The sequence below is a fragment of the Neopelma chrysocephalum genome, unplaced genomic scaffold (assembly GCF_003984885.1).
Source record: "Neopelma chrysocephalum unplaced genomic scaffold, ASM398488v2 Primary Assembly neopelma1_128, whole genome shotgun sequence".
NCBI classification, from domain to species: Eukaryota; Metazoa; Chordata; class Aves; order Passeriformes; family Pipridae; genus Neopelma; species Neopelma chrysocephalum.
In genome coordinates, this window is record NW_020897790.1 from 1,130,695 (window position 1) to 1,157,197 (window position 26,503).

The window sequence follows — 26,503 nt, forward strand, 5'->3', positions numbered from 1 at the left end:
TAGCTTTTTAAGTACACAAACATATGAGCCCAGATTACAAGAGTAACTCGATTCCCCAACACGCCCCCACACACAGAGGGATGCCCTGGCAAATAATATTCCTTGAAAAGAGATGTGTTTTGAAAAGGTTAACCAGAGCAGCAGAGAAACCAGCCCACAGCAGAAGGGTCTCTGTGCAGAGGACCCCATTTCATGGAGCAGATGCCTGTGGGGATCCTGGTGCTGCTCCCTCCTCACCTCCCGCAGCTGGGCCAAGCAGGGGGGGTTCTGCCAGCAAGGTGGGGGTCTCAGCCATCACCAATCCCCCTTTTTCACACCTCACACAAGCGCCTATACAGCACCAATGGTTTGCTGGGCTCTTCTGCCCTGCTGCCCCTGAGATTTTCCAAAGGCTCCCTGCCCCTGGCTGATGCAAGCTGGCCAAGGAGCAGCAGCCCCTGTGGCTCCCCGGGCCCCAGTGCAGGGAAAGGCATCCTTTTGATCCCTGAGCTCAGAGAGAACATCTTCCTCATATCAGATATACATCAGCCTTGGCCAAACAGCTTGGGATCATGGGGTTTGTTTGTTTATTGGAGGGAAAAGGCACCCAGAGGGAACTGCTCTGAACTAGCACGTACCAGATGGAGAAATTCTGTACATTTTCATTTCCTTTCTACTTATAGCTTGGTCAAAGAGAGGCCTCGTGTACAGGAAGCAATGGAAATTCCTCAGATTCCTCAAAAGGAAGGGTTGAGCCCATCTTAAGCCCTTGCTCTCCAGAAAGGAAATCCAATAAAGCTTCACACTTGGGCTTAGTAACAGAACTGGGCTTGACTGATTCCAGCAGAGTGTCTGTGCTGCAGAAGAAATGCAGCTGCATCAACTCAGCCTGTCAAATAAAACCCCAAACCAGCGCCAATCCCTGACACTCACGGGTGTTATGGGGGTAAAACCCCCCACTGATGCACTTGAATTCTGACTGGGGCAGAGAGGAGCGTGGGATGCTGCTAAGGCAGAGGGTGCAATTATTGGGGAAAAGTTGGGGAGGAATGGGAAACAGGAAACGAGAGGAGAAAACAAACACTCCCTCCCGAATTCCCACACAGCTGTTGTCCCTGGCTGATGACTTGGGCTTCAGACCAACAAAGCTGTCTGACAGAATAAACTATGTGTGTAGTAACCAGCCAAACCTCAAGCATGAGACCATGGCTCCCTCTTCACAGCTCACCTTGGTGCAGCTGTGAAAAGCTGTCGGAGGGTCAGAGAGCGCTGATCCCAGGATCTCCCCTCCGGTGAGCCGCTACACCTCAACGCACGAGTCACCCTCCCGCGTTTTCCCTGACACGGCTGCCCTTTCCCTGCCCAGGAAGTGCCCAGCCCTGAGCTGCAGCACAGCAGGTGGCTGCAAAGCACAGCAGTGTCGTACAGGGCCCTACCTGAAAGGCTTGCTGTCCGGATCCGTGTCCTTGAATCCCATCTCCTCCAGCTTGCAGCGCCGGTACAGCTCGTAGTGCCGGGTGTGCGTCTGCTCTCTCAGGTCCTCCATGTTCACTCGGATCAGCATCTCCCGCAGCTTCACAAAGTCACAGTGATTTTCATTTTCAACTGCGAAGACAACAGAGCATCCACAGAGATGTTACACTCAGGGGGTGGGTCCCCCCTTTCCCTGGATCTGGGCCCCAGTTCGGCAAGCCCTGAGTTCTCCAGGCACTCAAGCAGAACTCCAGGTCAGCCTGAACCAAAATGTCTCGATGGCCCGGGGGTGAAACTACCCCACGCCAACACAGGCATGAGTTCGAGGCCTTCCCCTGGATTTGAAAAATCTCCCTGCTGCCCATCTGTCACAGAGCTCCCACCCCTCCGTGCATTTTTGCACCAGCAAGGTGATGATCCACTTGCACAGAGGATTTCACTTCCCACTCAGACCCAATCTAAATCCTAGCACTCACAGGGGACCGAGCAGGCAATGCCTAAACTAAACCTCTTAAACCATCCAGGTCCCAGTTTCCTGGGAACAGCAAGAACCCAGCAGGATGTGTTGAGTCCAAGACTTCCCAAACATATCAACTTCTTTCCTAACTGTTTTTCCCAGTACTATCCTCTGGTGTATACAGCTGAAGACAGTAAGTCTGAAGCTGCTTCAGGGCCAGCTTGTACCATTGAGAATTTGGAGAGTATTGCAGAATTGCCCTGTGAATGTTCCCCTGCAGCTCCCTGGGCCATTATCCAATGGGATATACAGCTGAAGCCACAAGCAGACTGTCACCATCTCAATCCTGTACTTCTCAGTGCTGGTTGGGAAGTGAGGATCAGCCCTATATCTTTGGCAGCTTCAGTACAGCCTGGGTTGCAAACAGTGCCCTGGCCAAACTCTGCTCTCCTGCAGGAAAGAGCTTTTGGCTCCATGTCCAGATCTGGGCTGTGCTTTCTCAAGCCAAGTTTTGACAAGGACCATCCAGAGATCAGTGTGCCTTTGATCGGAATGGGACAGGATGACAAGGCCTTTTCTGTGCCTTTGGTAACATACCCTGCACGACACCCCAGGGGTACTGCCTGGCTTTTGCCATCTTGTTGCCAATCTTCACTTCTTCGGTGCTGCCAACAACAGCAAAAGGAAGGTGGACCTATGAAAGGAAAGGGACAATGAGGTTGGGGGTTTCCTTTGCTGCCTTGCCAGGGATTGTTTCTCAAGAAAGCTGTTTACTGTGGCAGCTCTGCTGGATTTAAGTTGCTTCAACGCCTTTGCAATTCATCTGTTGTTTTAGGGAGAGCAACAGGACAATCTGGATGAGAAACCTGATCAGACTTAAAGCCCAAAATTCTGATGGCCTAAGAATAAAAGAGACATACATATTTTCCATATAATTACAGAGCATGACTATCTTAAGCCCAGAACAAGTCTCACAAACTGGAAGTGAATTTGAACACTGAGGAGACAGAACTATGAAACAACAAAAAAAAGAAAGTACATTCTCCTGAGGAAAATTTTAGGGGGGTTCTGCTGCTACAAAGAACTGCTAATGCTTCCTCTTAAAAAGGGCAAAACTGTGAGCAAGGGGAAGAGCAGAGTCAACCCAGCCCTGGGCTGACACATCTGAGTCATGGAGCTCTGCTCCGTCCCAGTCTCCCCATGGGTGTGGTGGCGACAATCTGGGACCTACTCCCAGAAATGTGGCTGCTGCCAGCAGGGAGCTGGCCAGCCCAGCCCCATGGAGCTCTCCCTGCCTTAACAGCATCCAACAGGGCTGGGCACAAGCTCTGGGAGCTGTGTCGGCCAAGCCGTGGTCACAGGCTGGGTGGGTGGGGAAGATGTCAGGGCAGAGGAGATGGGATTAACTGGCAAAGGAGTTTCCCAACAGCCAGGCTGCACCAGAGGAAAGCAAAACACTGCACACAGTGTACCCTGGTAGAGCCATGTCCCTTCTCTGTGCCAGCTTCTCCCTGCTCAGAACACAACACACACAGGGAAGACAGGCAACAGGCACCTTTGGAGAAGGTCTAATACCCAGCTGGATGGGATAATTGCTCATCTACAAGCAGTTGTGTGAGGAAACTCAGAAAAGCCTTCAAGTAGCAAGGAAATGGCTTAATCTGAGCGCACTTGCCTTAGGGCTGGCACATCCTCTTGGCTGTTATGTGCCCCTCTAAAACCACCTAAAATGCCCAGACAACACTGCATGTCACTGCCAGCAACCTCAAGCTCAGGTTCTTCCCCTTGCACCCCAAGTTAGGACCATGGAAAACAGTGGTTTCCCCCTGTAAACTCCACTAAAATGTTTGGTCTACCCTAGCCCTGTGTGCCCTCAAATCCCACCCTCTGCTAGAGGAAGGGGAAGGAGGTGAAAGCCAAGCTGCTGATGGCCACCAGCCCCATGGAGAGCTGGAACATCACCGACGGTGCCCTGTTTTCTGTGGAAACCGAAACAAAGGCAGCAGTGAATCACCCCCCACTGAGCAACAAGTGGTCGTTTGGGACAGGAAACCCAAACCTCAGCTCCCTGCCCCGACTGTGCTGGGGCCCTGCCTCCCATCCTTTTCCTTTCCCGAGATGGGAACGCTGCAACTGGGGAAGGATATGAAAAAAATGCTCAGAGGAGACTCGTTTGTCAGACAATAAAGTGGATCGGGCCAGGTATCTCCAGCCCCACAGCCCTTCTGGCCAGCCTGGTGTCTGTGCTTAGACTGCAGTTTTAAAGCCAAATAAAATACGGCACAACCATCAAGGACGGGCCCTCCCAAAGGGGGAAGCCCCCAAGGAACCCCAGGTGACATACGCTCATGGTGGCGTTGATCTCGGCCACCGTCTCTTCGTCCGTGGGGAACTGGTAGATCTGGACGCCGTTGCTGACCAGCTCACTCATGATTTTACTCTTGAACTTGTGCAGCTCGTTTTTTGCAATGGTGTCAGCCTTGGCAATGATGGGGATGATGTTCACCTGCAGGACAGAGACAGCACCTCCACATACAGCACTGCACAGGTTGTGTCACCGGGAGAGGACAGAGCGGGACACGCAGGGACAGCCCTACCAGTGCCACCAGCCAGCACCCCCAGCAGATGACCTTCCCTGGGGCTGCTGCTGCCAGCATCACCTCAGACAGGATTTCCAGGCAGCAGTGATGATGGCTTTAAAAAGAAGTCAAATGCAATTTGGCAACATGCTATTTCCTGTCCTGTCATATTCCCCTCCTCATCTGAATTGGCTGGACAGGAAATGCTGTCACAGATTATTACAAACTGTTCCAAAAAAGAAAAAAAAAAACGAAGTGACCATCTAGGCACACCTCCTCACACTGCAGCAGGCTGGATTACTGCAGGAGCCTCCCTGGGCCAAGAGCCTGTCACAGGTGTTTGCTCGGGGGCTGCCATCAGGGACACTCGGGTGGGCAGCAGTGCTGCTGTCACCCCACGGGAGGTGGAAGCAGATGGTCCCTATCCAACCCTGTGACAGGACAGGGGCTGGCAGTAGCACAGCCACACTTCCCCCACCTGTGTGCCCTCACATGCCCCCAGACACGGCTGTACTGCAGGAGCAGGGCTCATTCCTCCCTGCACAGCTCCAAGATGAAAGATCAGTTACTGACTCTCTTCCCTAGACAGGCTGTTGGCAAGGATAAGGACCCTGCCCTTTTTCCTTTCTCATCCCTCCAGAGGGACAGTTTCTGCTTTTGATCATGCAGGATTTGTTTCTCCATGCAACAGCAGACAGAAATCATAGCGAGGATAAGTCGATACCACTGTTATATGAAGGGATTTTAAGTACAGCACTTGAAAATCCTCTTCTATTACACCACTTGATTGTGTTTGGAGGATGGTCTGGAGATATTAAATCTCCCTGGGCCAAAAGATAGAACACAAATGCCAATTAGGGTAAATCTCCATAACCCTATTTTCAGTTGAATAGGGCAGGGAACTTTCTCCATCACCACATAAAACCCAATCGATAGGCCCCTCTAGGAAATAAAGAGCCACTGCCACCAGTGATCTGCAGAATCAGGATCCAACGAGCCAAAGGTGCACGGTAGACAGATTTAAATTGCTTAATCATGATGTAAAGAAGCACAGACAAAGCTTAGTTTAACTACTCAGGCTTTACATTTGTACCTTGGTTATTCTTCTCAGAAAAGAGGTGAAACCTTTAAACCATGGTTTAAACCAAGAATATGAGGGTAACTGAAAAGCAGATGCCAAGTAACATATTTATTCAGATCCCTGTTTATGAGATTACAGTTAGAACACCACTCACATCTGCCACAGAAGATCAAATCACTGTTTGTGTCTAGCTGGATGTGGTCAGAGCAAACAGACACAGCACTTCCATTTGGTTTTCACTGATTAGTAAGACGACCTGAATTGTCCTTATTGACTTTATAGCTTAGCTGGGGAGCACAGGGCCAAGTTCCCAACCCGAGGCAGGGCTGGGAGAGGGGAGGAGTCCAAACTCTTAATAAATCTCTGAGCATGTGAAAGCAGAAGAATGACCCACTGTAGCAGCTTGCACCAGGTACACTTCTCACACACAGCCCCTCTGCAATTCTCCAGTGCTAAAAACACACATTATTCCCTGGTGGCAAGATAATAAAAGCACTAGTAGGGCCATGTGAGGGCCGTAACACAGGCAGCAAGTACCTTACTGTCGAGCTTCTTCATGGTGACCAGGTCCAGGGACTTGAGCGAGTGCCCGGTGGGCGCAATGAAGTAGAGGCAGGCGTGGATCCGGGTGTCGTGGTAGTTGAACAGGGACCGTTTGATCTTCAGCTCTTCTTGCAAGTAGGCTTCAAACTGTGCATCAATGTATTCTACTATGGGCTTGTAGCTGGAGAGAGGTGAGGCACAGAGAAATTGAGAATTGGCTACTGGGACAACACCGGGCACTGGTGGACACTCAGGCAGCCTCATGGGTGCTCTGGACCTTACGGGACAAGCTCGGCTTGTTAAGACCCTCCCCAGCAACCTCCAGTCCCTCCTAACAAGTTGTGTCTCCACGTGTGCACAGGCAAAGCATAATGGACATGACAGCAAGGTAACGTGGTAGAGACCCTGGATTTTAGGTGCATGGAAACCACACAAGATTGCTACCCTGAAAAACAAAGTGTTTGTACATCTCCAATTGAAGTCTGAGCTGCTGCTCTGCCAATCTCACTGAAAATCTTGAAAGAGGGAAGGGAGATTGACAAGAGGATAAAAAGGGCTTTTCAGGAATTGAAGCCTGTGAGCAAAGCTCAGGAGACAGCTGGGCTCGTGGACTTTGAGGGGACCATTTTGCTGAAGAAAAAAAAACCTTGTGCATTGTAACATATATGAAAAAAAATGTACAGCTTTGCATCCCATGTTACAGGTGATTTTCACTTTCTTCTGAAAAAGGGAGCCGTGCTTCTGGAAAAAACTAACTTTTCCATTTGTCCCCCCTCCACTAAGGGCAGCCTCATGGATATCACTGCACGGGTTTGTAACACGACTGCTGCTCTGATTTCTTGGCTTCTGGAAATTTTGTCTCTGACCATGAAAGCCCAAAAACCTCAGACAGAGACATGCTGCAAAGAAAGCAGTAGGGCCTTATGCTGGGAGAAATATTAGAGAAGACAAACCAAAAGCACAGAGCAGCATCACCTCCTGGATCAGGAAACACCCCCAGGAACAGCGAGGGACCTACTGAGCCCCCAGTCATGCCCTCCCGACCTGTGAGCACACCCCTCCTCCTGCCAGAGCCCAGTTTACCTGTCATCCTTGTTAATCTGATCTCCAAACCCCACGGTGTCCACGATGGTCAGCTTCAGGCGCACGTTGCTCTCCTGCAGCTCATAACTCCGGGCTTTCAACCTCACGCCGGGCTCGTTGTGTGTCGCCGGTTCGCTCTCGAACTTGGTGTTGAACAGAGTGTCCATCAACGTGGACTTGCCAATGCCGGTTTCACCTGAGCACACAAAGGCAACTTGGGATGGTCTGGCTGCTTTTCCTTGTCTTCTCGGGCACGTTCGCCAGGTTAAGGAGTTATTCCACTTGGGGAGCAGTGGAATTAGGCTACATGCACATGGCTAAGCAAGATAATCCCTGCAGGAACAGATGTCTTTGGAGACAGTCCCCGTCTTTACCAATTCCCCAGGACTGAACCAGGAACTTTCCTCACAGAAGCAAGTTGTAAATTCTCTTAACTCTGTATTTGATTCCCAAGGAGATACCCGATTTTATTTTGGTTTGGCTTTTTTAAAACAGTTTTGTTTCTGTTGTAAGAAGTTCACCCAAAACCCACAGCACAACTGAGGCAATAAAAATTTGAGACAGAGAAATACATAAGGCTTTTTTAAAAAAAAGGAAAATAGCACACTGATTGAATACCAACTTTTTAAACTATTACAGGTTCACTAATCCCCAGTGCAATTAGTAACATGGATGAAAGCATTAGCCCAAATCTCATTTCTAAGTCAGAAGTGTTTGTTTAGCAATTATACTCTCACACAGCTACTGCTACCCATGCTGTGAGCAGGGGTGGGCTGAGGCAGCTCATGTGAAAAGCTGAGTCCTGAACTCATGGCGCAGTACATTCATCTCTGGAGCTGAAGATTTTAGGGAGCTCCTCATGTGAACTGCTGCGTGCTCTGCTAGATGGCCTTTGCAGCCTTTCACATCCCAATTAAAAGTCTCACATTACAAGACCAAAGTTCATCACATCCTTTCTCAAGTCACCGTTATAAAAAATACTTTGCTTCCGAAGTAAGATTTCTGTTCCTTGGACAACTACAGCGATTTTTGTGAAATTTTAATATGGGGCGAAAATTGGTGGATCGACACATTTTACAGGAAAAAAAGAAGAGGTGGATCAAATTGCTAATGGAGACATATTAAGTCGTGCTAAGAAAGGAATATTTACTGCAAGAGAGAAAGGCAATTAATTTATGCCATTTTGATCAAAGAGCTGCCTGCTAATCGGGTTGTTCCCTGCTGAACTGCAATGGATTCATGCTGCTCCAGGAGTCACGTGAGGGCTGGGAGCTCGAGTGTGCACAAGTGCAACTGCTCTCCCACCTCCTCCTTCGACACACAAAGCTACAGAGAGGAGCCCAGTCTGTGTGCCAGACTTCTATTCACACAGCTCACAGAAACCCTCAATTCACTGTGCAAAATTCACAGTCAGAGGGCTGCAGGGTTTTTCCAGCTAATTAATGTAACTAATTAGAAGGGACAATACTCCCTTCTTGCAGGCTTAACTGAACAATGAACGGAGAGATGGTGTTCATAGCCTGCTCTGCCAAGCTAAGAGTGAAACCCAGCACTTGTGTCACTTTGCAGAACCACATTCTGGGTCCACTGACAAGTCCAAGCTAGTTCAGCTCCTGGCTCCCACAGGTTGAGCAACGGATTTCCAAGTGTGTAGTATCCACAGAGTACCAACACAGCACCTATCTCCCTATAGCAAAGAGGACACGTTGCCTTCCTGTATTTCACCCTCTGAACAATTTGGGAAAGATAACTCAGGCTATAAAACCAACCTGCAGCACCCAGGTTAAATACAGCAGAGGACAGGTGACAGGCTTTGTTCTCCAGTACATCACTTGGAGACTAAAAATGGCATCGATTCCAATTGGAGAAACTAAGAATGTAACTATATAGGCAAAGCCTGGAAGGGAAGGAATGTCATTTGGTGAGAAACAGCCTCTGCACCCAACCCAGAGAAGGCAGATTGAAGTTCACTTTCTTTTAAAAATACATTTAGCTCCCAAGTTAGCTCAGTTTCCTTATGGGCAGCCTTTGGGGAAAACAGAACCACAGGATGATCAAAGGCGAAGATTTTAACAGCTAAAAATGTCCACGTTTTGACTCAGGGGACAAGGTAGAGAAAGAGAAAAGAGGGATGCTAGATTTCACCCTGAAGCTGCTTTGGGAAGAAAACTGTCACTTCCCTGCCACTGTGGTCCCCCGTGGCTCAGCTCATCCCTTTGCAGAGGGAGGAGGTGTGAGTCTGTGGAGGGGTGCAGCCCTGACTGCCCAGAGGGGCAGGGTGACCTACCAACGCAGAGGATGTTGAAGCAGAAGCCCTGGGACGTTGACTTGTTGACCAGCTGATCAGGGAGGCTGTCGAAGCCCACGTGGCCGGAAAGGGACAGGTTCCTGAGGTCATCATTCTGTAAGACCAAGAAGGAAAGCATTTAACAGGGTTGCAAACCCCCTGTCAGGGAAGAAGTCCTGTCAGAACTCTGTTAGCGACACAGAGTTTTGGGACACAGCATCTTTCTCTTAGGTTTCCCTCCCAAAGTACTCTCCTTTTACTTCTACCCAGCTCTCTGCCGTGGGGCTCAGGAGCTAAGATGTCCCTGACCCCAAGGCATGCAAACACCACCAGACTGTTTCTCTGTGCCTGTCCCTAATAAACCATGATTCTGTACCAATCTGCAACACCCAAACGTTTTTTTCTGAGGCCTCAGCATCCCTTTGGCAGGGCCACAGCAGGACATAGCTCAGATAGCAACAGTGCCTTTAGAGCCACCTAAATGTCTCTCCAGCTTTCCCAGGCTTGGAGCAGAAGGGAACAAAGTGAGCGTGCTGCTCTGCCGTGCCTTGGTGTACAAATAACCCATCTGACACGAGGTGACAAAGCAGGGCACTGATCCCAGTGTTTTCTCCATGACCTACAAAGCCCCCAGTGCTGTCTCTCCACGTCTTCAGCAGGAAAAGAAGCCAGGCCAGGGAGCCCCAAGGTGCCAGTCATCTCTCGTGACCCGCTCTCCTCCTCCCAGCTGCTCAAGGGGCCTCAGCTGACAACATCCAACACCCCAAGGCTGTGGAGGGGAACAGGGCAGCACAGACCCTGCACAAGGGAGGTGTGAAACAGCTCCAAGATTATATTTAGGACTTCTCCACAACAGCTGTACCATAATTCACAGAGAAGCTTGGAAAAAGAAGCCAGCCCAGTTATCTCTTCCCTGGCAAATGGTGGTTGTGCCAACGTCCTGAGCACAGGTAAAACAAAAAATCCCCACCAACCTGGCAGACCTAGAGCAGCTCTGCTGTTATTTCACATATTTCTCCCAAAGTTTGCTTTGTCCTTAACTCAGAAAATACTAACCTTCCTCCAAACCCAAACACTTCCAGCACAGTCACTCCCCCAAGGCCATATTAAATTACAGTTGTGGGCAGCCTCAGCCTGGTTTAAAGATGCTGGAAGCAGCAGCTTCTTTTCCACAAAATCAGTGGGCTTTGGACCAGACACGGAAAAAGACACCCTTTGGTTGATAAAATAAGAATCAAAAGCAGAGAAGGACTTCCTACTCTCTGCACAACTGCTGAGCAGCTCCACTTCCCCCCTCAGAACATACGGACCAGCCACCAATTGCAGGAAAAAAACTAATTACATCTGGGCTGAATGTTGATGAAAACAGACTCAGACTCCAAGAAATACAATAATTCTCTGGGAAAGACAACATCAAGTGAAAATGTCTCTGTCTGTGCCATCACCACATGGCAGAAAGGGGCTAGAGGTCCTTTTCTGCCACACACATACAGGGCCTGACACCTGTATTAGATACCTGAGCCTTCTCCTAGCACCTAAACCAGGTTTGTCTGAAGACTTAACCCCGATCCACCAGCCTGTTCACCTCCACCCCTCTGTGGACTGACAGCTATTCCATCAGCACCACACCACAGAAGCTTAGGGTGATTGAGAGACGCCACCTCCTTCACTCAGGCTGAGTGACAAACAACACAGAAGAGACCATTGACCCACAACAGTGATTCTCCTGCAAAAGCCCCAGGCAATGGAAGGAGACCCTGGGATTTATATGTTATGCGAATGGGTTAAATTAAATATTTGTAACATTAGTATTTTTAAAACACCAGTGGGCTTGGGTTTATGATGAAGTGAAGGGAGCTCGGAGCTGATCCCAGAAAGCAGTAAGTGCCCATGACTCACAGGCTTCACAGAAAGTGGTGGGTGTTGAACATCTTTCAGCACCAGTCTCTCTTTCCCTGATATATTTTGGGCAAGCAAGTACTGCCTCATCACCAGTTACTCAGCAGGAACAGGAGTTACACTCATCTCCTGCATCTGTGTCAGTTATTTTTTGCTGCAGACCTTCTCGGGTTTATTTCCCTCCCCTGCTTTTTTCCCTGCGAGCGGCAAACATCAACAGTGGAATAAACAAGAACTACCCCTCCACTTTGCAATGCCAAGTATTTTTCACAAGCTGCGCTCACAACGGGAAGCAGAAGCGCAGTCTGATATCTGCCCCAAACACCAGAAAGCTCATGAAAAGCTCGAGGCCCGAGGCACAGCCAGAGATGAAACACAGAGCCAAGCCTCCACCTCCCTCAGCGTTCCCAGGAGGCAGCACATCTCCCTGAGTGGAGCAGACACAGAAAATAGGTGCAGTTCTGCACAAGTATCACAGACAGGCATTTCGGAGAAGGCAGGAGAGCCAAAGGAACCAGGATTCTAAATCTTTCTCTGCGCACACAAACAAAAGCATCGTGCAACCGAACAGCCAGTTCTGCAGCACAGAGATGGGCTTGGAAAGTGCACACGGTTTTTGGGGAGCTGCAGAGGAATCCAAAGGAAGGATCCAAGGGCTGCATAACCTCTTACTGTTCCTGCTTTTACCCTCTTCAAGGGGATAGCTTTATCCACATGGAAAGGAAGCCTGTGCTGGAGAGCAACCAGCCTGATTGCTCAGGGTATCTTTAGCAGAACAGGCAACTGATTCATGCATTCGGTCTGGCAGAACAGAAGTGTTTTAACAACAAGGGGATGCTAAGTCAGATGGCCCCGCTGCTCCGGCTGTGAATCGCCCCAACAAGCTCCTGAGCACAGTCAGTGGGCTGGGTTTGATCCCAACTGAGTCATCCCACCGAGAACTGGGCAACTCCAGCTGAAGAGGAGGTGCAGGCTCCTGCCCCACAGAGACAACCCCAGAGCCCCCATGTGCACCAACAACCACAGGAACGCTACAAGCATTGATTTGTTCCTCTTGCCACACGGCTCTCCTTCCAGAGGAAGTCAGCAGCACTGCTCAGGCACTTCACCCCAAGTGCAAAGGCATCTCATCACCCTGCCTCACTGTCTTCTTGTGCACTCCCAAGTGCATTCCTCATTTTCCTGCAGTGGATGAACAGAGCTCAGCACAACTTCTCTTCCCCCAACACTGCACCTAAACACACGCCTGGACTTAAACATCCCCTCACAGAAACTCAGTCCTTGGAGACGCCTCAGAACCACAGACAAGTCACTGTGTCTGGAAGCACTGACCTCTTACAAGCACACTAAAAGAGAAACTGTTTGCCAAGCACCCCTCCTTGCTCCCAGCTTCAGGAACCATGGACAAGATCAGCGTGGGTAAAACTGCAGCTCCACAGACTCCTGGAGGGATCAGACAGTTTGCACCAGACACGCTGCTAGATTTGGGTGTCTGCGTGATCTCAGCTGTCAGAGAGCTTAAGACATCCCAAAAACAGCCTTTATTTTTAAACTCTTCCTTACAACACCCATGTCCCCTTTACTGAAGATCACGTTATAGGGCATATATTCCCTCCCTCTTCCCACACCATCCAGGAGCAGGAAGCAATTCTGAACCTCCAGAGCTATGTGCTAACCCCTACAAAAACTGCAGAGCTACATGAACAAATAAATGCTTGTTTCTTGAGAAAGATGCTGATCACTTGACTTCTCCTTCCAGAGAGCCCTACAAGGCATCCCACAGTCAATATTTCTTGGGTCAACAACAATCTTTGAGCTGCTGTTATCACAGCTGCTGGTTTTAAATCCAGCAGAGGAAGGGAGGGGGTAAGTTAAGCAGAGACAAGGCACAGCATCTGCCTACCTACCATCACTATAAAGAGATTTATCTTCAGGAGTTCATGTCCTAGTGTTCTTAATTTTAAGGGGGGTAAAAATGCCTTGCAAAAGACAAAAAAGGGTTTACCACCTCAGAACCCTGTCAAGGCTATTTTGCATCTGTTGTTCTTCATACACAGCTCCTGGTGGCAAAAGTTCTGTAGGTGAAGCAATGCTGCAGGGGATGCTCTGTGGCAAACAGTGGGTCTGCCTGGATGGAACTCACTGAAACCATATAAAACAATTCAGTTGATGAGGCACGTGCAAGGAGAGAGTCAGCTCATTCCTCCTAAGCCACAGCAGCTTGGCAGAGCGAGCAGGGATAAAGGGGAAGTTATTCTCCTGGCCAGAGTCAGGAACAGTGCACGGTCTGTGTGCACATGGGGAGGGGGAGATAAAGGTGGGCCCTGTGCTGGGAAATGCATCCCTCCTCCAGAGGCAGCACGAAGCAGAGCAGTGTCCATGCAACTCACAAGGTGCGTGGTAGCTGATCAGAGATAACGCAAAAATTGCTCTTCTCTTGGGCAGGAAAAAAGCAGCGCTCCCAAAAGGCTGAGGAGGGCAGATCCCCAAGGACATGTGCAGTTACTGCCCAGGTCTCCGCTCTGCTCTCCTGGCTGAGGACTTAACCATGGTAAGGACTATTCCCCCAGCCCCAGCAAGCTCCTGGTTGAGCCTCTTTTGCCTTAAGGCTGCTGGCAAACCCTTCCCTCGGCCCCTCCTGGCCCAGGGCTGCCGGCAGCTGGGGGTCAGCTTCACACGGCCTCCCAAGAGTTAAAGAAAACAAAAGCGAGCCTCAAATTCGAGAGGGGGAAAACGCTGGTATGCAAAATATTGAGCTCAACCACAAATATGAAGCAAGTGTTTAGTTATTTGAGGCCACACGACTCGGGAGGCACCTTTAAGAAATTCTAAAAGCTTTTATTGTTGTCAGCAGCTCAGGGCAGCAGCATTTTTGACCAGTTACTAGGCACATGTTCCTGCATTTCTGAAGTCATCTTAGATGCTACAAAGCCAGGGACCTCTGGGATAGTTTTGTCTGCTCAGACAAAAGCACAGCTCAGGGACGAGCAGAGAGCACAGAAGCAAAGAGCAGTCAGCAAGAGACAGATCTATCATACCCCCTCCATGCCAGCAGGGGACCAAGTATTCCCAGTGTCTGTACCAGAGCCAAGCTCTCTGTTCCTTGAAACAGCATCCACAACCCCCCTCCCCTTCCTTACAGAGGCTTAAGGCACAGTCAAACCCATAACTGTTGGACAAGGGAACTTATGAACAATGGTACGGGGAGAACACGAAGAGTAGGAACAACTCCCTTGCCCTCCTTGCCAGGCAATGATGCCACAAGGAAAGGGCCCATAGCAATCAATCAGTTTGTCAGCTCATCAAGAGGAAGGACTTCTCGGCTGCTGTTTTAGGCTCTGATAAGTGTCATCAGCAGAAGAGGGGGAGTTCCTGTCCCCATGCTGCTGGGCTGGCTGCAGGATTGGGCAGATGGCTCCATAAGCTACTGGGAAGTCTGGGAGGTCCTTAGTTGGTTCCCTCCTCTCCTCCCTTTTTCCCTTCTCTCCCAACAGGGAGAGCAGACCCTGTGGAAGGCATGTTCTCATTCTGTCCATGAATGTGTCAATCAAGGCATGAAGATCCATGCCTCCCACCAACCCAGCAGTGACTCACTGCTGCAGCCATTGTCCTGGAGGGGTGGACTGCAGGAAACCATCTTGCTCTTCCTGGATAAAAGCTGGCACCAGCTGCAGCTGCTCAGGGACACACAGCTTCTCACTAGGCCCTTGTCCCAGCCCTCCATCAATGCCTGGAACAACAGCAAGGAGCCAGGTCTCCCTACTCCCAGTAACAGGGAATACTGTCGGCAGTGCCATGCCACAGTTGGCTCCCTCGCTCAGCAAGCAGGGACGTCACAGGGAACACAAAAAGGCTCTCCTTGAAAATGCTGGATTTTCCTTTTAATCCCTGAGAATCACGATAGCACAAATCAGGATAGCAGAAAAGGTTATTTTGTGGAAGGAAGACTGGAAGCAACTTGTCCAACAAAGCACTGGGCAGAGCAGATGGGGAAGGGCAGGTGTGGGTCCAGTGCCATCCCCCCTTGCACAGAATACTGCTCTAACAGATAAAACCCCGTGGATCTGTGGAATTACCAGCCAAAGGAAGCTGCCAATGAGAGCAAGAAAGGAGTTCCCCGAGGAGACATTCCCAGAGAGTGGGTGATGCTGGACACACTTCCACTGGCGCAGGCACTAACAGACAGCAGTGCTGCTCTCTCCAAGGCTGGCTCCCTAAATGAAGGGCAGGATGACACAGGGCACAGCCAGCAGGCATCACAAGCTGCTCCCTGGCCCGATGCAGCCCACCCAGCCCATGCCTGCCCCAGTCCCAGCTCTCCAGCACAGGCTTACAGCCCCGGCACACATCAGGGACACGCTTCCCGCGCCTCCGAGGCACGCGGGCAGGGAAGAGAGGGGACTGCTTACATTGGCAAGCTGCAGGAAATCGGCAGGAGCACGGAGGAAAAAGGATACAGTTGCATTCTTCTGGAAAGAGGGCAGTCAGCAAAATCTGACAATTCAGGAGTGGCTGGAGAGAGCGGGAACGAACATTTGTCTTCGGGCAAAATGTTTGGCTAAAGGTCAGCACAAGCTCAGAGCACTCGCAGTTCCATTTATGCCAAGAACTGACATAAAAGACATTTTCCTCCCTAGGTTTCCAAAAACCACGGACCTTTCTATTTGGAGTAGAAGTGACTAATGCTTCTAACAGCCCCTGATGTCACAAACTGCTAACCAGTAAAAAAAAAAAAAAAAAAAAGAAAAAAGCTGGACTTGGGGGATGATAAGGACCATATGTGCATTCCAGCAAGGCTTGTAAACTCACTGCAGGGAAAAAAAAGAAAAAAGAGAAAGGAAGGAAGGGGGGGAAAAAAGAGACATAATGTGACAAACAAGAATGAAGACGATCCAAAGGCAGAGCCCAATGAGAACCAGATGCTCTTTGCTTCTCTGGCCAATGTCTCTCCTGACAGCAGACAGCATGCAGGAAAGCATGTTGCTATACGGACATTAGAAACACTTTGCTTGCTTGCTTTCAGTTCTTTTACCCTTTCCCAGCCCTTCTGGCTACACAGTCCCACACCACCACAGATACAGATATAGTCCAGCAAGGCAGCAGAGAGGAAAAAGCCAACAACAGCCATTTCCTTCTGTATTTCACTGTCATGCACTTAAAATAGCCCTGAAACAGCTGCACCATGGGCCCTTAAATAAGTGGATTTGTAGTTGGCTAAAAGCCTTTAGCTGGAGGCACAGCACAACCTGGGACAGAAGGAAGGGTGATACACAAACCCAGCGAGACTCCCAGTTACACTCACACAGGCCAGGAGCAACCTGGGACACTGCTCCTGGGCACAAGAGGGTAGAACTAACACAAACCTGATGCTATTTTCCTCCAACCTTCCCCAGGCTTCCACCAACCGCACTCCAGTCAGGGGTGTGAACACAACCAGAGCACGAGAGAGATTTCAAGAAAGGAAAGCAGCCCAAAGGCCTTGCTCACCAAGCTGTAACAAGGCAGCACTGTTCCAATACCTGCTCAAAGTAAGGGCTGCTCTGGACACAAAAAGCAGCAGTTTTCCTTGAGGTGGTGCAGGCACCAGCAGGGCTGCCTTGCAGCTCCTTAACCCTGTGTGTTCTTTCCTGAAAAGCTGCAGCCACACATCCAGGGCACGTTCTGTCAGCTCCCATTCAGCAAGCTCTGGGGCTGAAAAGCGCCCCACATCGTGCTCAGGATAATTCATTAGCACTGGGACTTACAGCCAGGATCCATGTTAATACAGCTTCAGGTCATTTATTTACGAGTTCTCTTGAGTCTGGACTAAGAGTTCAGATTCATCACAGCAATTGTCTTCATATCAACATCCTAAGATACATACAAACATAGCTTATCCAATGTCCAGGTACCACAGCAGTATGTATAAACAGGTCCTGACTTCAAAATAACCACCACCCAACCCAGCTCCTTGGAAAACCCCTAGCAGGGCTTTCAGGGTCTGAACCAGTGCTAGATACACACTGGAATTCCCCAGGGAAACTTTACTGGTCCAGCACCAGCAAGGAAGTATAAATCCAATATCAACTGGATTGAATTCTTAAAATCATATGCAACATGCACATGCATATATGACACTAAGGTCACTAAATAAAAGGGTCAGAGAAAAATATTTCAGGTTTAGCCAAGTCCAGTGTTACTACTCTCACCAGCAACGGGTACACTTGAGTGTGGTTCTGACCAAGTAATCAGAAAACAACAACAAAGCAAGAAAATCAACTTTTAACGAGTTCATGGCATGGTCTAATACACTGAGTGTTGAGTCACAGCCCTCACATCTGCTTTGAAAAGGAAACCAGAACACACAGAGTCCCTTATGGTACACAAGCTCTTTTAGGGCACCAGAAAAGATGCTCAACATGCATAAGAAAAGGCAGCAATCAAAGAATATTGAAGACTACAAATATTGTTGTTTGCCTTAGTGTGCAGTTTTCCATCTTCAGCAAGAAGGACAGTAGAATTAAGTTGAACTGAATCTGCATTTACAGGAAAAGGTGAAGGTTTATTCAGTTCTTTAGCTGACAGTTTTGAATCATCACTCCATAGACTTCAAGCTCTCAACTGACTCAAAAGCAACAACATTCCCCACTGGCCTCCAGCAAGTCTTTTTTCTTCTGCCTTAAACAGGGAAAGCCAACACTCAAGTTTTTATAAATAGGAGCAATTCCCCATTTCAACTGAATGACTTCCTTCCCTTCACCTCATTAATTCCAAATTTTTGTGGTTGCCTTGGAAGACTATGTTTCGTCTTTCCAAAAAACTTAACTGGCCAGAGTTCCTCCAGAGGAAAGCACATCTGATCTAGGTCCTCAGCACAGTCATAACACTGGGATTGTTCGGAAATGGGACTAGAAGGCCTCTCCACACCACGTTTTTTATCCTCCTCAAGTCTTGCTGCACTGATAACTGCTACAGAGACCTCACATTTCTGGAGTCCATCAACAGTGAAAGACAAAAGATTCTTCTCACGGCAGACAGCAATGTTCCCACAGTCCTTTCCAGATCCATTGCTTGCTAAGGGGCAGGATCACAACAGCGTTTGATGGCCACTACAATCCTGGTGATGCTCCAAGTCATAAAGAATCCCTGGACAGGACACCGGCAATTGCCCGACACACACTGCAGACCATCTGAACTCCATAAATGTACAGCTAAATAAACATTCACAGCACCAGAAGAATGGATTAACTCTCTAGTCACATGGAATCTGAGGATGAGCTTTACAGCTCCAGTTTTTGGATTGCATCAGAGATAAACCTTTTATTCTAGAGATTTAACCCAAGTCTAGGAAACATGAAGAGCCCCAGACTGCCTATTTTCTGCACTGAAGTTTATCTTGAGCTATTCCTCCCCACACCCCAAAAGAGAAAAGGCTTTCCTAGCACTCAGGCTGCTCTTCACAAACTAACACAGTGTGAAGGAATTTACAGAAGGACGAGATCCCACCACAGCATAGCCAAACCCCCTCCTGCAGCCCAACATTTCTGTCCTCTCCAAAACACACAAACACACCAGCAAGGAAACCCAAAGCCCACGGTGGCCTGCAAAGGTGGCTCAAGCAGCACCAGCACCCTACAACAAGAAAGGCTGGTTCAACTTTTCCTGCAGGAGATGAGGGATCTTTCCCTCAATTACAGGCAACGACACCTCGGGCTTGTCTGACAAGCTTCTTTTGCCAGGACCTATTTTCCAAACACCTCTATTACTGAGGCGAGAATTCCTGGGGAATAAAATAAATAGTTTCATTGGTGCAGGTGGGATTTCATTGTAAAGGCAATGAGGGCACACCACAGCTCAGCGGATGCACCGGGCCCCTGAGCTGTTGGAGCACAGGGCTGGATCCTGGCAAGAGGCAGTGGAATTGTGCCAGCACCAAGGGCAGGGAGTTCACCTGCAACCAGAGCCCCAACTCCTGCCCTGGGCTTAAACTCACAGTGAAGGGTTGGGCACAACACCGTAAGTCAAGTTCTCTGTACAAAATGCAAAGCAACACCACAACCTTTTACTGAAATTTGTGCAACCTCCCCAACACCTCCCTGTTTTACACCAGGCACTGTACACCAGAAGTCTCTCAAGCATGCAGTAAAGGCAAATGTCAGGGGTAACACAAAAAGTGATGTCACAGGTGATAACCCACTGGGGAAGCAACGACAGAGCACGAGCGTGCTGGGGTACAAGCTTCATAATCTGTCACGCAGACCAGACACACAGCCTGGAGAAAGCCTTTCCTCAGCAACTCAGCGCTGGAAAACAGCAATTTCACATTGTCACGGATTTCAAGCAGGTTTAAAGCAGATTTATTAGCTAAATCCTAATAATGCAAATAAAGTCAGACGCAAAACTGGCGTAAGTCGCCACATATGGAAAACCCTGCCCACATCCCCCTTCCTGAACGTCTGTTACTAAAGCACAAGGCTGTACAGTTCCCCTGTCCCTCCTTCCCCATCCCCAGGAAACAGCCAGGCTGGGGCTGTGAGGAGGACAAGGCTGGCTCAGCTGCCATTTCAGTAACCGACTTCTGTCCCAGTAAAGGTTCTTCTGCAATGTTTGGGCACAGGGATATAACTGAAGGGGCTGGAGTTTCTTTCCTTTTGAAAGTCAGTCCCCAACAGAGAGGCTGCAAGTCCCCCCATTCACAGCAAGGGCTTTGGAGGCTCCAGTGACACCCCTAAGTCCCACTCCCACACTTTTCCTCATTTAAGCAGGTTCAGATGCTTCCAGTCCCTGACCCTTCTGCCAACTGTTATGTTTCCATAAGTTAAGCTTTTCTTTGTGAATCCCTTCCATTTTTGCTCTAGAAAAAAGGGGTATACATCTCCCAAAACAAAAAGATCCAAAGGGGAACTGTGTAAATGTACAGCACAAAGAAATAAGCAAGAGAAAAATATTTTCCCTTTGGCTGTTGCTATGTTTTATTAACACTAAGTACTGTTTGAACACCTACATGTAGAAAACAACAACACCTAAAGGAAAATTCTAAGAGTCTTTCTATACAAACCTACATTAGTGGCTACATTCCAGACACTAATTAAATGCATCCTGTAATAATAAAATCCTCTTCTGACTTACAAATAAGGACTTGATCCAAAATGTACTATCAGCTTCATGTTTGGTGTGTCCCACTGATAATCGTTCCAGAACCAGCTATTTTTCCCCAAGTTCTCCATCCCAACAGGGTTACAGCAAATCTCCTTGGAGCCTTCTGCAATTAAACCCACAAAGATCCTCACAGGTAAACAGTGCACATGAACTTTTGCAGAGTGAGACACTTGTGAGGGCTTGCAAAGGGGTAGCTACGGTACAAGGTGCCCCTCAGGTGTGATGCTATGCTCGGTTATTAGAACCAGACTCCAGTGGTGTTTTTAGCCCTGGCACAGAGTGGTTGGATGAGCAGAGAGTCAATAAACTACAATTAGTGGGAGGCAGCCCTTGATCCTGCCTGATGCGCTGTCCAAGGCTTCCCATCCGCATTCCAAGGCTCCCAAACACCTTTGTGAGCTGGACCTTTGGCTTCTGGTATCTCAGTCCTGCTCTGTCTGCAGTGTCGCGACAGTCTAATTAAAAGCAGGAGCCTGCAAAGCTGGAAACAGGCCGGGGAAAACTGCTGGGATCCCATCCGGCTCTGGAGTCCGGGGCCGAGGCAAGGCTCCCATTTCTTCAGGTAAAGGGACTGAGCTGCCCTGGAGCTGTGAGATCAAGCGACCTGGCATGTGCCCAGACAGTCCAAGGACTTGAAACAAGGAAACTGTCTTCCCCAATGACAACAGTACTTCAAAAGGTGCTTGGGAAAAGCTGGAAGCTAAAAACATCTCCCTGTGTTGTTCCTCACTCCTTGTTTGGTGCACGCACAACTGGTGTATTTGATATATTTCTGCAACTTCTGTGTCCTGCCCAGAGCTCAGTGCAGCTCTGCACAAGGGCCAGGCTTTAGGAACTAAGTGGGACGCTTCCAAACATTACCCTGAGCTAATCCAATGTAATTTTTCCCGCAGCAGCCCGCCACTCACAAGACCACTGGCAGAGATTTGCAAACCACTGGCATTCACCCACATTCTCTGGAACCGTGTTCTTCCAAATTCATAAATTATTCCATACACAGGCTGCTGCAACATCCATTAGCTGTTGGTGGAGCCCTGCTAAAAGGTTAAACCTGAGCCAGTATCCACCCCCACAGATTAATTAATGTTGGCCACCACATTCTGCTTCCACTGTCCACCCCAGTCATGTTTGCCCTTTGAAGGGAACACAAAAGCAGATGGATACAGACTTCATTTTAATTTCTGCCCTCCTGTCAAGACTTGTGCTGTAGCAACCCATGCCACTGCTTGTAACAGCGCAGTGTTAAACAAACCCCACACCTCCAATGTTTTTCTCCCATAGACCCCCAAAGTGAACAGAACCGAGTCTCCAGTGTACTACGCTCCTGCACATTTCAGCTGCTCAGACTTGTCCTGGTCAAGCTAAACACAGAATTCAAAGTCTTGCAGCCTTATGAGTACACACAATACATACTGCACTCCACTTGGTTAAACCCACAGCTCGAGGACAGCTTCTGGAACGGAACACTTTGCAGGGCTGTTTCTCTGGGTACCAACAATAAGCTCTTTGCCATTAGCTTGCACCTCCCACAGTTCCTTTACACTGCAGCTCGGTGTGCTCACGGCACTGGATTTCTCCTCCTGGAAGCACCGGGACAGGCAGCAGGGCACGTGAGGTATCCATCCGTGAGCCAAGCACTGAAGTGTTCAGCTTGGCCAGCACATACCACAGTGCAGCTGAGCACGAGTCCTGCGTGGAGCAGGAGTGACTGTGACAGCTGAGCAGCGCTGCTGCCGAGAGCTCCACCGTGCAGGGCTCTGTCTCTGCAGCAGCAGCAAGGCTCCAGAGGCCTGACAGAGCAGGTAAAGCCTGTCACAAACTCATGGAGCCAAACCTAAGGATTCGGGCAGACAAACAGACCCGAAGGCGCCGCTCCGAGCAAGCGCCTCCTGCAGAGGGCTAGGGAAGATTAGTTCACATGAAGGAGCTCCCTGCTCTGACACGCTCTACGGCTCCAAGTGCTGCAGACCTGCCTATCCCGAAACTGGGGCACAATTCCCATGTGCAGTGCACGTTTTTGCCCTTGGCTCAAGTTATTTAATGAGAGATATCAAAGCAAGGGATCTGCTGCTGCATATTCCTTATTAACAATGCAGACTCCACCTCCACATTGCTGGGGTCTCACAGGCAAATAACTGCTCCAGGAACTTGGGAAGCCTTCCAAGGGGAAAGCTAATGCCCAGCTCTTCCTTCCATGGTTGTCCAGGAGGAGAAGCTGGGTTTGTCCATGGTTGAGGTTCCCTCTCTGCACATCACACACCAACACAGCATAAGCCTGTGCCTGCTGCAGGCCAGCAGTGCATTCCGACCCCCGGAGAGTCAGCGCAGGCCGGAGCAGCCCTTCCCTGGGCACATGAGGTTTGAATTCACATTTTCTCAGGTCACTCAGCCCCTAAGGCTGCAAACTGGAGCATAAACCTCAAGAGCGGACTTGCACGATCTTCCAACTTACACATCCTCCTACTTACACAGTACCCCAGAGGATGGCACACATTCAGCCTTCTCCATCCTCCTTCCTACCATCCAGCACCACTGGACTCCAGACACTGAGCCATGACACAGTACCAAACTAGGAATACCAGACCCCTGCCCCCAACAACTTTTAATTGCCCAGATGCTGCAGCACACACACTCCAGGAAAGTCTCATTTACCACAGGTGGTGTGGATGCAGACAACATCCACACACTCTTCTCCTGGGACTCCTTACTGTGCATTTTACACAGGTACCAACCACCTATTTCATGCCAGAAACATGGACTGTTTTCTAGCCTGTGTGAACTTTACACTTCCCCTCAAACTGAAACCAGGACAGCATGTAAGATGTATCACAGCTAGCCTGGATTTATACTTCTAGCTTTTTGGCTCATCCCACTGCAAGAAATCACCAGGTTACTTAGTTAGGCTATGAAAAAGTACTGCTTTCCTCAGGTTATATCAAAACCTGGTAATGCACATGCCACTGGAAAAACACTCTTCTGAGCTCCATTCCTGACAAGACCAATCCTGGAGGAAACGTAGCTGTGTACAGAAACAGACAGGAGTCACACATCAGACTACAGTTTCAAATAATGTTTTGTTTAAACAACAAAACACCCCAGGCTTTCATGTTTAAGCAATTCTGGGCTACAACAGAGAAATTAACTGTGTCTTAGGAATGCTCTATGTGAAAATTGCCCTCAATTGCATCACCGTAAACCCAGAGAAACAAGGTCAGAGTTACTCATACTGCTGGCTTTTAAACCCTTCCTCCTTATTGTTCTATCTCCTTGAAAACATAACGTGCCTATTACCTTATTTGAATAGTTATTTTCTTGCAAGTGGTTTTAATTAAAAGCATTAGTCTGGTAATGCCTCTGCGCCACAAGATCTCACTCCATTGGGTGCAAGAGGGCGAGGTTTGCAAGGGTGACTATGGCTGTGCTATTATTTCACTGATCATAACTTGGTAAAACAAGGGAGGGAATTATCCTCTTCTTTACACATGGAGAAAACAAAAGCATTTACCCACGACCACCCACCAAATCAGAAGCTGCAACACTCGTAGCATGCCAGTCACACAAGCCCTAACCCCAAGTGGCTCTTGTAATTAATGCTCTAATAATTAATAATTGCTTATCTCCAAATGCTGAATAGCAAGAGTGCTTTCCACTAGGGTGAATATCCACCTGGAAACACACAGCCCAAGGTCCCCTGACAGCACTACTCAATCATGTATCAGAAATCAAAGTGAATCGCTCTAATTGTTCAGTGACCATCAACTGTGCATCCCAGAAGGAGAGGCACTTCTCCCAGAAGCTGATTATTTTCCACTTTCAGGCAGCTTCTTTGTAACTCAGAGCACCAGGAGGGTTTACCACGGCCTCCTCAAGAGCTCCCCCTGGGCCCCAGCAGACACTTCCATGCAGGTTCTCCCCAGCAGGAAGCAGCTCCTGGGTCTGGTGCTGCATTCTGCCTCCACTGGACACCAGGGACTTGGGTTGCAATCACCAAACCTTTGTCTTCCCCACAAGACAAGGGGAGGAAAAAAAAAAACAAATTAGGTCAAATGCTCCTGAAAAACGCCAATTACTTTATATATAGTGATTGCACTGCAGTGTCATTTAATCTTAGCTTGCCATTGTCAGATATCAGCTGAAATTCCCTGCTTTGCTCTGGCTGCCGTATTAAAGTGCTATGTATTTAATATTAATGAGGCAGATGAAACAGAATGAGACTAGGCTGGCATTTTCTGGGATAAAAGAGAGTTTGTGGCAGAAAAGCGTTCATTTAAAAGCACCAGGGATTTTTCTTGGCTTGGAAGTTACATACAATATACAGGAAACCAACAAAACCCTTTTCAAATGTAATTAAAAATCGTAATCTTCTGATTCTATGAGCTAACAAAGGCATTCATTGTTTCTTCTGTTAAAAAAAACACAACAGCAGCAAGTTGGGTTACCTGGCCACAACTATGGGAAGCTTTACAGATAAAGTTGCTGAAATAGGATTTCAACAATTACTTCCCCCCCACACACAGCATCCATACCCTTGTGCTTACGCTCAGGCAAAAAATCTCAGAGCTCAGAGCTCTGACTGTCCAAAAATTAAGAGGCACACTGAGACCTGCCAGAGCCCAACCTGGACACGAAACAGATCCGAAGGAGGAAAAAGCAGCAGCCAATGGATGTGGTGGGGAAGTGGGGTGATTTATCACCAGCGGAAGTCACCAGACGATCTGGCAAAATCCCTGCTCCTCTGGGGGTCTTGCCATGAAGATTTGAGGGCTGTGCATATGTTCAGTCCCAGATGGCTGCGTTAAGCCTCATAATCACTCCCGGCATGTAAACGCGAGCAATACCTGCTCACAGTACGACACCCTAATCTTTTAGCTGGAAAGGCTGACAATAAATGAGGACTGTCTCCAATTATTTAATTCAGCAATTTCTGACAATACCAGTCTTGATACCTCAAACTAGGAACAAAACAACAACAAAGACTACTGAAATACCATTAGCCATGCTGTTTCTACTTTTGTTGTGCAGATACACAAAAATGTAACTCCACCAATTAAAAGAAAAGGAGACAGAGAACAGAAAAATCTTGAATCATACAAAGAAACAAATTCAACTATATTTATGCACCACTTCTTTACTGGCGTTTCCTACTGTACATTTCCTGCACACATGTGGAGGATGTGGGGAAATGCATTTTACTGCAGAGCGATGCCAAGAACGAGTGTCAGTGATAACCTGGCACCTTCACCTTTCCAGGGTGAAACTTTTTCATTTCCAAGATGGTCTGCTGCCTGCCAAATTTTGCCCCAGAAAAATTAAGCCTGGACCGTCAGCCTGACATTCTTCATTCATCTGAAAGCTGCCAAAAGCTCCCAGGCTGACTCAGACTGGAGGAGAAGGGTTTTCACAGGGGCTGAAAGGAGATGATTTGTGCGCTTCAAAACGCAAAGATGTGGCTGTGGCCACAGCTGGGAACCTCTACCTGGAAGGCTAAAACCAGCCCTGCAATTCTACCTCTCCCGCAGTTCTCACTCTCATACTTCCCTGGGAATCAGCCTCTGTGCTGCCCTGTGGAAGAGGGAAGCACAAGCTCGTGCAGTCACCAAGTAAGTCATCTACCCAACTTGCTCCTCTCCCACCTTCCTTTCCTCTCCAGACAAAGCAGAGGCTGCCTCCCCCAGACTGCCAAAACCTCCATTCAAGCCGTGTTCGCGTGCTTACACAAAGCATTTCACACACTTGGTGCAGTCACCACGTGCCTGGCAAGCAGTTTCTGTCGATCCTCTTGCTTACACAGGACACTGTCATTCACTTTGCACCCACAGAACCCACCAGGGAAACACCTAGGCTTGGCAGAACACCTTCAGAGCCACAGACAGCCTTCAAGTCCTGCAAGTCATTCACAAAAGATCCCCCTCAGGATTCAGAGCACTTTCTCGCTTCCACACCCACCACGTGAGAGAGGTTAATACCATTTCAGAATGAAATAC

General features: G+C 48.8%; 1 protein-coding gene across 6 annotated transcripts in view; it reads right to left on the bottom strand.

Moving 5' to 3' along the window:
- SEPT11 (septin 11) overlaps positions 1–26,503 on the bottom strand; it is a 45,865-nt gene that overhangs the window by 12,454 nt on the left and 6,908 nt on the right. For all 6 annotated transcript variants that reach the window (XM_027698513.1, XM_027698508.1, XM_027698510.1 and 3 more), the window contains exons 2-7: positions 9,483–9,597; positions 7,196–7,391; positions 6,107–6,293; positions 4,254–4,415; positions 2,507–2,603; positions 1,416–1,584 (exon numbers count right to left, since the gene is read on the bottom strand). In XM_027698513.1, the coding sequence (XP_027554314.1) occupies positions 1,416–1,584; positions 2,507–2,603; positions 4,254–4,415; positions 6,107–6,293; positions 7,196–7,391; positions 9,483–9,597 (926 nt within the window). The remainder of the gene's footprint in view (positions 1–1,415; positions 1,585–2,506; positions 2,604–4,253; positions 4,416–6,106; positions 6,294–7,195; positions 7,392–9,482; positions 9,598–26,503) is intronic.